The sequence below is a fragment of the Pan troglodytes genome, chromosome 2 (assembly GCF_028858775.2).
Source record: "Pan troglodytes isolate AG18354 chromosome 2, NHGRI_mPanTro3-v2.0_pri, whole genome shotgun sequence".
NCBI classification, from domain to species: Eukaryota; Metazoa; Chordata; class Mammalia; order Primates; family Hominidae; genus Pan; species Pan troglodytes.
In genome coordinates this window covers 189313322-189326123 of record NC_086015.1, presented here as the reverse complement: position 1 = coordinate 189326123, position 12802 = coordinate 189313322, and the positions used below count along the sequence as shown (strand labels likewise).

General features: G+C 45.8%; 1 protein-coding gene across 2 annotated transcripts in view; it reads left to right on the top strand.

Annotated features, from left to right (window-relative positions):
* DGKG (diacylglycerol kinase gamma) overlaps positions 1-10441 on the top strand; it is a 227593-nt gene extending 217152 nt beyond the window's left edge. Inside the window, exons 25-26 of one of the 2 annotated variants that reach the window (XR_001713836.3) lie at positions 9186-9330; positions 9430-10441. Coding sequence is in view for 1 of the 2 variants with exons in the window: in XM_009446979.5 (XP_009445254.2) it covers positions 9186-9212 (27 nt within the window). In the remaining variant the exon portion in view is untranslated. Of the gene's footprint in view, positions 1-9185 lie in introns of both variants that reach the window. The other variant, XM_009446979.5, reaches the window with a different exon arrangement.
* The last annotated feature ends 2361 nt before the right edge of the window (positions 10442-12802 follow it).

Genomic DNA, 12802 nt, shown 5'->3' with positions numbered 1-12802 from the left:
AGCTTGGTGGTGCATGCCTGTAATCTCAGCTACTCAGGAGGCTGAGGCAGGAGAATCGCTTGGACTCGGGAGTGGGAGATTGCAGTGAGCCGAGATCATGCCACTGCACTCCAACCTGGGTGTCAGAGCGAGACTCTGTCTCAAAAAAAAAAAGAAAGGAAATTCCCATTCATTGCTTACTAGTGCCAGGCACAGTGTCAAGGTCTTTTCATGTGCTTTCCCTTTTGATCTTCAGAACAGCCTAAGATATTGGCATTGTACTTTTTACAGATATAGAAATTCATACATAGAAAGGTGAAGTACTTTGTCCAACAGACAGCAAGTGATAGAACTAGGACTTGACACGGGTCTGTCTCATATGAAAATCTATGCTCAGCCAGGCGCGGTGGTTCACGCCTTCAATCCCAGCACTTTGGGAGGCTGAGGTGGGTGGATCACCTCAGTTCAGGAGTTCAAGACCAGCCTGGCCAACATGGTGAAACACCGTCTCTACCAAAAATACAAAATTTGCCAGGTGTGGTGGTGCACGCCTGTAATCCCAGCTACTTGGAAGGCTGAGGCAGGAAAATCACTTGAACCTGGGAGGCAGAGGTTGCAGTGAGCCAAGATCATGCCACTACACTCCAGCCTGGGTGACAGAATGAAACTCTCATCTCAAAAAAAAAGAAAAAAAGAAAAGAGAAAGAAAATCTATGCTTTTTCCACTACATTTTAGTGCCTTTAACATTCTATTCTAATTGTTTCCAACCATACTAGTATTCTACTTGAAATAATATGGCATTGACAAATTGATATCCCATCTGTTCAACCTCTGTATAGCCATCTAATCATGTTCCTACTGAAGAACTTCCAGTGCTTGTTCATATTTAAACTCAACAGCCTCCACGGACAGCTGGATTCCAAAACCCTGGCAATCGAATCAGTAGCCATCCCTTCCTTAATCCTCAATGTCTTCATGTTCTAGCTGAATGCAACTCATTTCCCAGGACCTACACCTAATAGGTTTTTTTGTTCAGCTCTGTGAGTGGGAGAGCAGCAAACAGCCTTCTCAGATTTAAATGCCATGGTCAACAGTGACTGGCCAGCAAAGGGAAGGAGCACTGGGGTTGCTGAAGGGAGCCTCCAGCAAGGAGGCTCTGTATGCAATCCTCATTAGTGATAGGCGTGGGCTGGGCCATCTGTGTTCCACAGGAGAACAGAATGGCAAGCTGCCTTTCAGATGCCAAGAGATGCTATCTAATGGGAAGATCCAGAGAGCTCAAAAAGCAGAGAAGCATCTTTCCTCATAGGCATCTCTGTGGGAAACCAGGGACACAGAAAACCAAGGGGTTTTGGAAATTAGCTACTTAACTTGCTGGGTGTTCTACCCTTGCTGCCACTTCATTCTTCATGTCCAAGGTGCAGGACGACAAGCGAGCCTTGCAACCTCATCTGCGAACTAAACTCCCCTAGATAGAGCTGTGGTGAACCTTTGTAAGTCTGAAATCTGTGCATGGAATAGCAGGTACATTATAGCAAGACATCAGAGTTTACGATTAAGCCTCCAAGTCTCCCAGGGGTCAGGAAACCCTGCAGGTAGAAGAGACGGTTTAATTGGATGCTCAATGCTGATTCCAGAGAAATCGTCAGAAAACCTGGAGGACTACTCTAAATGGGTCAGATTAAGAAAATGCAATTTGGAACAAAGAGGGTAACATCTAACCCAGTATCAAGCATGCAGTAGGTAATGAGTAAACATTTGTCAAATGAATAAATGAATGAATAGCTAAAGTGGGTATCTGTACTTCTACTCTGGAATGGGTGGGGGGCAGGGGGATGAAAGCTTTTTAACTAACAACTCAGGAACTTGAAACCACAGGATGTAGAGGGAGCTCATGGGGGCCTTTAACTACCCAGACATCTGTTGAGTGATGGATACAGCTAAATATGGATCATCAAAGGGCTTTCTAGGTCACATGGAGGGCAGCTACATGATTCAGAAAATATGAAATTCAACTTGGACAGAAAGACAGAAATATTTGCAATTCACTTCTTAGAGATAAGGTCAGAATTGACAAAGAATAAAAGGGCAGCACAGAAGTAGAGTTACAACACAGTAAGAGATCAGCATAATAAGATACAGATTCACAAGATGAAAAGAGATAGAGAACTGGATTTTTTGGCAGATTGATTTGGGCAAGGGAGGTGGGCATGAACACTACAGTCCAAAAATAGAAGGAAGAACTGAGAAATCCTCAAAAAATATTTTTTAAGCCTAAAGTCGAGTAAATGATAAAATAGAAATCCCCAGGTATTAATGACGTTGTTATTAAATAACAACTATCATTTATTATCTAGTCCAAAGCTTACTATTTTTATGACCACTTTTGAACTTCACAAAAACCTGTATGGTTCTCTATTTGACAAGTGAGGAAAACTGAGAAACAGAGCAAATCTCACAGTGACAGATCCAGGATTCAGATCTGTCAGTATCTGCCTTCAAAGTCCAAGTTTCTGCCTGCAGGGCCATTAACAATTCCTCTGAGCCTCAGGAATGGACAGGGATTTACTACCCCGAAACTAATCCCCTATGTAGGACTTACTCCCTTCTCAAACTGGAAACCCAAGTCCCTCTCCTCCCTTTTCAACAGAGCTGGAGTGGAAATAGCATTCACATGTCTAGAAGCGGGGGCACACTGAGGTGGGGCAGCAGCCCTGAGCAGCAGGAGGTCCATTCAACCTCCTCCTACCTTCCCAGGTCCTTGTTCCCAGGCACCAGCTGGGATATATCCTAAGGCACTACTTGAGCAGGATGGACAACGGTGGATACCTAGTGAAGAACTCAGCCAGATCACAGTATTCACATAGTATTAAAGATCATACTAAAAGCTATGCAGAGACCATAGTAAAGATCAGGGGCAAAAGAAATAAGGTCAGGTAGTCAAATGTCAGAATTTAGTAACATCTCTAAAGGTGGAGTGGAGATTTGAAGTGGCCTTTTAAAAACATTTCGGGTGAATCATAATTTGGGATAAAAATTACTGCCTAGAGTAATGCAAAAAAATTGAGCATTTTTAAGTCTCAAAAAGCAAAAATCTTTTAAAAATGAAATCTTAAGAGGAATTACGAGGTGAGGAATAATAAAAATAATAGGCCGGGCGCGGTGGCTCATGCCTGTAATCCCAGCACTTTGGGAGGCCGAGATGGGCGGATCATGAGGTCAGGAGATCGAGACCATCCTGGCTAACATGGTGAAACCCCATTTCCACTAAAAATACAAAAAATTAGCCGGGTGTGGTGGTGGGCGCCTGTAGTCCCAGCTACTTGGGAGGCTGAGGCCAGAGAATGGCGTGAATCCAGGAGGCAGAGCTTGCAGTGAGCCAAGATTGTGCCACTGCACTCCAGCCTGGGCAACACGGCAAGACTCTGTCGCAAAAAAATAACAATAATAATAATAATAATAATAATAATGTATTTGTACCCTAGAATATAGAAAATGAAATGAATTTTAAAACCCCACAATATACCTGGCAATCCGGAAGAAGATTCCAGAAAGTTTGCATTTTCTGTTGAGGGACTAAACAACAGTACTTTCAAAGTAATTAATGAACTTCTTTTGTCTTTTTTATTTTTTTAAGAAAACTGGTACCAATTGGTTACCAGAAAATGGCATGATCTTCAAGAAAAAAAAAGTTTTCCTGGTGAACATTTCCTCTCTCCCCAACATCCTTGAGGTAAAGGGATTGAGAACTAGATCTTTTAACTCAGAGAACCATACTTGCATGGAAGGTGTTAATAACAGAGGGTGTCACGGAATCGCTGTTTGGGGTTTGCTATTGTCGTACTCTGCTACTACCAGACATTAAGGTAATGATAATAGACCTAGGAGAACTAAGCAATTCCTGCCTCCTGTCTGCTCCCTGTCAGCCTCCCGAAGCCCCCACAGGTTAAATATGCCTCCTGAAATTAGAACATCTGGGAATAAATTCTTTTTATGATGAGAATGCTCAAACATACAAAAAAGTGCAGCCATGAGTATAGTGAGCAACCGTGTACCCATCACTTCGATTTAACAGTTGTTAACATTTTGCCCTGTTTCATCTTTTTCTGACTGAATTTTTTTTCTTTTTTTTTTTTTTTTTGAGATGGAGTGTTGCTCTGTCGCCCAGGCTGGAGTGCAGTAGCGCGATCTGGGAATCACTGCAAGCTCTGCCTCCCAGGTTTACGCCATTCTCCTGCCTCGGCCTCCCGAGTAGCTGGGACTACAGGCACCCACCACCACGCCCAGCTAATTTTTTGTATTTTTAGTAGAGACGGGGTTTCACCGTGTAAGCCAGGATGATCTCGATCTCCTGACCTCTTGATCTGCCCGCCTCGGCCTCCCAAAGTGCTGGGATTACAGGCATGAGCCACTGTGCCTGGCCTGAATTTTTAATAAGTAAGTTATAGGTATCATGACATCTCACACCAAAATACTTGAGCATACATCATCACGGAGGATTCTCTCTGAAGTGTTGAAGGTTGTGTGTATCGTCCGCATTGCTGAAGGAAGGCTTCAAGGTGTTGTGCATATGAGCTCTGTCATTTCTCAACTGACTGAGTCCAGTTGTTTCCAAGCAGAAATTCATCAGGACATTACCATCACTCATGAGGAGAAAGTGTTAGGTGGAACCAAAGATGGTCTTAGCTGTATTTGAAACATTTCTGATTCTTCTGGAAACAGGAAAGCAAACAGCCCATGAACTAAATTCTCAAAAGACACTAAATCAGAAAGTGTTATAAGCACTAATGATGCCAGACAGAAAAATGCAAAACACTTGGAGGAGTCAGAAATTCACCTGAAAGTCCGGGCGCGGTGGCTCACGCCTGTAATCCCAGCACTTTGGGAGGCCAAGGCAGGCGGATCACTTGAGGTCAGGAGTTCAAGACCAACCTGGCCCAATATGGTGAAACCCCATCTCTACTGAAAAAACACAAAACAATTAGCCAGGCGTGGTGGCGCGTGCCTGTAATCCCAGCTACTCAGGAGGCTGAGGCCGGAGAATCCCTTGAACCCGGGAGGCGGAGATTGCAGTGAGCCGAGATCGTGCCACTGCACTCCAGCCTGAGAGTAAAACTCCGTCTCAAAAAAAAAAAAAAGAAAGAAAGAAAAAGAAATTCAGCTGAAAAATGCAAGTTCTTAATTCTGAAATAAAAAACTGTTTAAAGCATTAGTAGTTACAGAGTGGTTGGGCATAATATTATTTTGAACAGGTAAAACAATAGAACACCATGTCTGCAGATTTATTTATTCAGCTAAAAAACAGTTTTAGTTATTGTGCCATCACGTGAAGAATAGGAAGCTAGACTCAGGGAGTGGGTAGGCTGCTGTGATGTACAGATACTCCCCTCCACTAGGGCAGGACTGATCTGGAAGTGTGTCAACCCCCGAGAGAACATCTGGGAAGCCTGGTTGAAAAGCTTTGGCTCATTTATGCAGGGTAAGAGAGAATTTTTCAATAGGCAAAATGTATGGAAAGCAGGTATCATTCCACTTGCTCTGTGCGTAGCTGCTGGGATCAGGATGGGCTGACTGCACATGTTCCGGACAAGATGGTGGGCAAGGTGGGTGGTGCAAAGGTCTACCAGCTCAGTGATTCCGCCAAACAAAAGAAAAGCAGGCAAAAATGAGTGATAGCAGGTGCCAGAATATTCAGCCTGTCTCAGTCAATGAACGAAATGTGTTTCCCATTTTAAGCACAGCCTAAGGGAGAAGTAACAACTAGAAACCAAGGCCTGATAGATTCCCAGCCTGTGCACGGTGGAGCTACACGGGCACCTACCTGACTTCCTACACATCGAGAGGAAAGCTTTCTTATCCATACCCCAAGTGCGCATCTGCCCGCCTTTGAATCATTAAACACCACCCCTCCCTTCGCCACCCCTTTCCTCACACCATGGAGTTCATAACACCAAGCATCACCTTCTCTTCTCCTGACACTGACACCAAAAGAAAAGGAAGTCTATGTTGACGGCACAGAGATGAAAATTGCCTCCATCATTCTGAGTGTAGGAACGTGTTTTCTTCCCAGATCGCCCCCTCTTTGGAAGAACACAATCTCTTCTAAGCTCCCTCCTCCAGCCTAACCCCTGGCCCTGAAGCCCAGGATCTGCTGATCAAACACATGAGCTCACTGCAGCTTATATAAGAGCTCTTGGCAGGCCTTCCCAGAGATGGATGCTGGGCTAGGTCTCTGCACACTTGTGCTTGCCTCGCCTAGGCAACATGACTTTTTGTTTCTCTATCTCCTCAGAACAGAGAGGTCTATTTGTACTACTGTTCGTCAGTCGTTTTGTAGTAGGGAAGAGGAAGCACAAAGTTTCTTCCTATTTCCCAGTGATTAAAAGTGGCCCAACTTCCTAAGGGGGAAAATAAGAATTCAAAAGACAAAGCTCACTTGAATGTGCTGAGCCCCCTTCACTTGGCTGTTTTCTGTGATGGAGCCACACCGCTGTGGGTCACCACAGGGGAGCAAGGATAGAAACAGAGTGGGAGCTGGGGGCCACGCCTGTGTGACATTTCGGAAGACTCCAGCTCGAAGGTCCTTTCTGAGATGTTTGTGAGCAGGGACTAGGGCAGAGGGAAAGACAAAATATTAGGTTGGAGCAAAAGTAATTGCTGTTTTGCTTATACTCTTAATGGCAAAAACTGTAATTACCTTTGCACCAACCTAATCGATGAGAATTCCCATCTTCCCCCAAAGGGGAAATAAAAGGACATTTAGGGAAATCTGTCAGATAGTCTCAAAGGTAGGTCATCTGCAAGAAATCCATCCTGCCTCCGACTGACTTGGTGAGAAGTCCCATCCATTCCCAGACTCCATTTTCTTAAAAGAGAAGAGAAACTTCTGGAAACCGCACTCAGGAACTCAGAGAAACGAGGAAAGAGAAAAAGCAAGGAAAAGCCATTCATGAGCCCAACTTCCAAATTCAGTGGATATTTTGCATGGCTCCCAAGAGGAGAAGGGACGGTTGTATGACAGGATTTGTTTCTCCTACTGCCACTGACGAAAGGAAAGGAAACGCATGAGGCCCTTTGCAGTGCCCGGCTCCCTTCTGCCGCCTCAGTCACTCCAGGCCTGGGGCTCTGAGGCAGGGCCAGGGAAGGAAGATGCAGGCCTTAGCTGTGGCCATTCTCATTCTCTTTCCTGAGCTTCGAAGCCACATCCTGAGGGCACTTCCTACCCACACATCCTCGTCCAGGGAAATGTGCTCATCTCCCTCCGCTCAGCACTGGACTTCTCTCGCAAGGCCAATTCTGGTGCCTCCCTTCATACCAACTGGCAATAGGGATGTGGGCAAGTCATATTACAGCTCACTTTCCCCACATGTAAAATGGGGCTGGATAGGGTGATTCACACACTTACTAATGGATTCATCAGTGAATATTTTGTTTTTAAAGAATGTCTATCTGGGCTGGGCATGGTGGCTCATGCCTGTAATCTTAGCACTTTGGGAGGCCGAGGCGAGAGGATCACCTGAGGTCAAGTGTTCAAGACCAGCCTGGCCAACGTGGTGAAACCCTATCTCTACTAAAAATGCAAAAATTAGGTGGGTGTGGTGACGCACGCCTGTAGCCTGTAATCTCAGCTACTGGGGAGGCTGAGGCAAGGAGAATGGCGTGAACCTGGGAGGTGGAGCTTGCAGTGAGCCGAGATTGCACCACTGCACTCCAGCCTGGGCAACAAAGCAAGACTCCGTCTCAAGAAAAAAAAGAAAAAAAAAAAAAGAATGTCTATCTGGGCTGGGCACAGTGGCTCACACCTGTAATCCTAGCACTTTAGGAGGCCGAGGCGGGAGGATTACCTGAGGTCAGGAGTTCAAGATCAGCCTGGCCAACATAGCGAAACACCATCTCTACTAAAAATAAAAAAATTAGCTGGGCGTAGTGACTCACGCCTGTAATCCCAGCTACTCAGGAGGCTGAGGCAGGAGAATCGTCTGAGCCCAAGAGGCAGAGGTTGCAGCAGTGAGCTGAGATCTCGCCACTACACTCAAGCCTGGGCAACAGAAAGAGACTCTGTCTCAAAAAAAAAAAAAAAAAAAAAAAGAATGTCAATCTGTCAGGCACTGCACCCTAATCTCTTCATATGTCGCAATGCAGTTCTATTACTTTTTCTCCATCTTTTCCCATCACATTCTGCTTTTCTCAACCTCTACCCACACCCAGAGCCTGCTTCTTCAGCTTTTTTCTTTTATTTTCGTATTTTTCTTCACTCTCTGCACCCTCCCCCACCCCAGCATGGTTCTATTTTTAGAATGTTCATACATAAAATCAGAGGATTAGAAAAGGGTTTTAAGGGGCCATCTGCCCACTTTGTTACCTCCAGGCAAACCTGTGCTTAAAAGGCCCAGGAAAGATCAGAGGGCATACTCCAAGCCCAATTTCAGGATGCACTCCAGCGTCTCACAACTTCTTCCATTAAAAAATGGCCTCAATGTCTAACTTAAACCCCTCTGTTCAATACTACTCTCCTTTTTCTCTTTACCTCTTGAGTCACATCACAGACATAAAGCACCTTTGTGAGAGAGAACTGTGGGAAAGTTTAACCCATAGTGACATAGTGGAACATCCCAGGCCCTAACAACCATAGTTTCAATGTAAAACCAGATCCAGGAACACAGAATGGACTAGAGGCTATGGCAGTTAGCTAGACTGGGCTTCTGTAAAATTAACAAAGACAGAACAAATAGCAAAAAACCAACAAGCACGACCCTACTGGACTCACAGTTTCTAACAAACTATCTCAATTAACATGAAAAGTCCACGGAGCAAGGAGTTCTAAAATCATAGCCCCCTTAGGTTGGAAAGGCCCTTCCTTAGATGTTATCAAGTCCAACCTTTTATGCAGAGTTGGCAGCCAGCATAGCACAAAGTCTGTCTCTGCTGATTACAGCTGAATAACAAATGGTGGTCATTCAGTACTGGTTCTTCCATCAGCATATAAAAAATTCCTTCAAAGCAACTCTCCCAGGACCCTGGATAGGAGGCAAGGCAGGTGTTCACCTGGACAGGGCCTGATGCTCCAGATGTTGCCCTTTTTGGTCTGTGCTAACCTGCTGAGGTAGTCTACAGTCTTAATAGAGACAGTGTGGTCTAGCGTGTAGGTCACTTGACAAGGAGGCAGATTTCAAAACGTGCTGCATTTTCTTTCTTCCTTCTTCAGATGGCAAGAGGCAGACAACTCAACTAAAGAGAAGAGGATTTACAGCAAGTTGCTGACCCAGCTTACAGCACAGCTGTCCTCTTCCATAGAATGGGAAGAAGTTTTATGCTTTTACGCTTCTCTGTACCATCAACCTCAAAGTTCGGTGGGTATCTCAGAGAAAGTGTTATTATTAGCAAGTAGTCATAATTCCAAGAAGCCACTTGCTAAGGGGTTCCTGATGGATGATTTTCTCTCTCTGTAGAAAACAAGTAAGAACCTTCTATCTTGGGGAAGTCTGGCAAATGCTCCATAGAGGCTGCTGTGGAAGGGAATCATTCCACATCCCATGTTAGGATAAGGCCTGAAACCCTGCCTGGGAAAACAAGAGCAGCACACGGAGTGGGCTTCAGTCCTGTCTCATTTACAGGGTCTTGGACACATCCTATAGGCTTCTGGGACCTGTTTTTCTGTATCTGTCAAACAAGGGGGTGCTCTAACGACCTTCCTGCTGTAGTGATCTTGCTTCACCTTGGGTAAATGCCACAGCCATAGGAGAGGAGGCAGGGTCTTTGTCTTCATGGGTCTCCCACCAGGCCCAAGGTTTCTCCAAGCCCTGCTGACCCAGGAGGGCCACTCCTAGCCCCTCTGCCAAGAATCTACTTTCCTTCCCTCATTGACTGATCATGCTCAGAAATCAGCTAATTTGGGGGTGGGGGGCATCCAACATGAAAGAAACACTACAAAGAAACTCTTAGGTAAGCTCTCCACCTCTACACACACCCATACACATACACTGACACAGACACATACAGGAACCCTGAAATATAAGTATTTTCCCTTCCATGTATCAAACCTCTTTTGCCCTCTTGAATTGCCAGTGTGCTGGGAGAGAATTCAGTCCCACAGCGGAGAAGCACTGCTTCCACTTACGGAACTCAGCTAAACCTCAGTGTTTGGGGATGACCCTGGGCACAGGTTGAAGCTAAAGGTCCTAACACACCTCCATTGCAGTGCAGAAATGCAGGCTTTACCAGCCATGATTGGGGCAGTAGCTAACTAAAAGTACAGGACCAGGATCCAGATCCTTCCTTTCTTGCTCTTCCACTTCCACTGCCTCCCGCACCCTAGATGTGTTATTCTGTAACAGAGGTCGCCTGCTCGAGACTGCTCATCTGCCTGCATAGAGTGCCGTGGACTTGCTCTGTAATGCACTGTATATGTGTATGTCCTGACTCTGTGGTTTACTGCAAATAAAAATGACAGCAGGTGGCTGACCTCTGACCTCCTGGTCATTTCTTTTCATGCCATTGCTTGTGAAATCAGGATTGGCCGTTCATGCTCTGGGGATGTACGTGCTCCTCCAGACTCTTCTGTGACCATTCCACAGGTGCACGCTGCTAGAGAGGCACCACTGATGTGTCAGGTTTAGGAGGGGTTGAAATTCTCTGTTGCCAATTTCCTGGTGTTGAAGGAGGGGGAGAGAGAGCCAAAAGCCCTATTTAATAAGCTCCAGCGAGTTGAACAATGAGAACACGTGGACACAGGGAGGGGAATATCACACATCGGGGCCTGTTGAGTGGTGGGGGGCAAGGAGAGGGAGAGCATTAGGAAAAATACCCCTGCCTGTAGGGCTTAAAACCTAGATGACGGGTTGATAGGTGCAGCTAACCATCATGGCACATGTATACCTATGTAACAAACCCGCACATTCTGCACATGTATCCCAGAACTTAAAGTAAAATAAAATTTTTTAAAAGCCCCAGCTAAACACTTTATATACATCTTCACACCGACGTCTCCCCTGAGATGTGGTCAGCATTTTATAGATAATGAAACAGGAGGCTCAAAAATGGTGATTAACTTGCTCAACACATAACACAATAAGTAACCCAGTTCTGTCTCTCTCAGACCCCAAAATTCATGTTCTTTCCTCTAATGTTTCTCTAAGTGTGGCCCAGGGACTGCTTGCATCAGAAACACCTGGGCTCCAGATTTCCAGGGCCCACCCAGGTCTCCCTCATCATGATCTCTGAGAATGGGCCTCTGACATCTGGTATTTTAAAAGCTGGGGCTGTCTCATGCCCACAGAAGTTTGAGAACCATTGCATCACTCCATGCAGGGACAGCAGGACTACTTTGGAAGGACAGAGACAAGTCAGCATTTTAAAATGACTCGGTAAGAAGTCCCTTCCATTCCCAGACTCCATTTTCCCAGACTTCTATAAGCTCAGAAACCAGAGCTTATAGAAGAGAACCCCTAGACATAAGAGACTGGTGAGGAAGCAGGTCTGGAATAAAAGAATGAGTGGGGGCTGGGCAAGGTGGCTCGCGCCTATAATCCCAGCATTTTGGGAGGCCGAGGCGGGTGGATCGCCTGAGGTCAGGAGCTTGACACCAGCCTGGCAAACGTGATGAAACTCTATCTCTACTAAAAACACAAAAAATAGCCAGGCGTGGTGGTGGGTGCCTGTAATCCCAGCTACTCAGGAGGCTGAGGCAAGAGAATCACTTGAACCCTGGAGGCGGAGGTTGCAGTGAGCCGAGATCGTGCCACTGCACTCCAGCCTGGGCAACAGAGCAAAACTCTGTCTCAAAAAAAAAAAAAAAAAAAAGAATGAGTGGGGAGTAAGGCTGTGGGCTGGGCTTCAATCAGAGTTGGCTGGTCCCTCTCTCCAGAATGTAGATCCAAGAGCAAATCCACCTGCTGGTCTCCAGGCTGAGGCTGTCCTGAGCCCAGGGTTCAAGGGCACACCAAGGTGGAGCTAAGGCAACAGGATGTGGGTTCAACACAGCAGCCTCAGAGACTGGGTCTGCAATAGGGCAGCAGTCTCACAGGATGACTATGGACGCTGCAGCTCCTACAGATTGCTGCTGCCTCTTCAGCACCCCACCACCCTGCCCAGCCTGGCCCAACTGGCCAGTCCCCCAGATCTGAAGAACCATTACTGTTGTCTCTCCAGGCTCTTCCTGCCACAGTGGACCAACAAGGCTCCCAAAGCATTGGAACTCACGCCCTGATCCACAGTTTTCTCCATGTCTCCGCTGTCATTCTCGGGACTGGGCGAGGACTCTGACCTCAGGGAATCTGACCAAAATGTTACTCATTCCTACCCATTCCCTCCTCCTTCCACCTGGATCTGCTGAGTTCTATTTTGTGCCTTCGAGTCTAGGTGGAGGTTTCTGAAATAATGGTTGGGATGTCTGAGGTGGAGCACTGTGAGACAGATGCATAATTGCTACTTGGGGGCAGAACAAAATCCTGGAAATAGCTCAGCTGCCCACTCAACTGCAGAGTTTCAGCTAGCCTCTTACTCTCCCAGCTGCAACACTAACTATGCGTGAAAAATATTTTCCTCAAGAAAATGGCTTTTCTGAAGTCGAGAAATCATGAAAACACCTCCTGTACAGAATTTGATATAACCAAATCAGCAAAGCACTTAAATTATGAGTCTGGAAAGCAGTTTATGATCTAGAATTCTTATAGTGAGAATTTTCTTGAATCTCTGTAGCTAACAAAAGAATTGTATAAACAAGGAAAATGCTGGTCCATTCAAGAACAAAGGCCTTTAGGAGTTGTGTTTGCATTTTAAACAATAGCTAAGAATAAGAGATGCCTATTCGTTTGCTGTAGTATT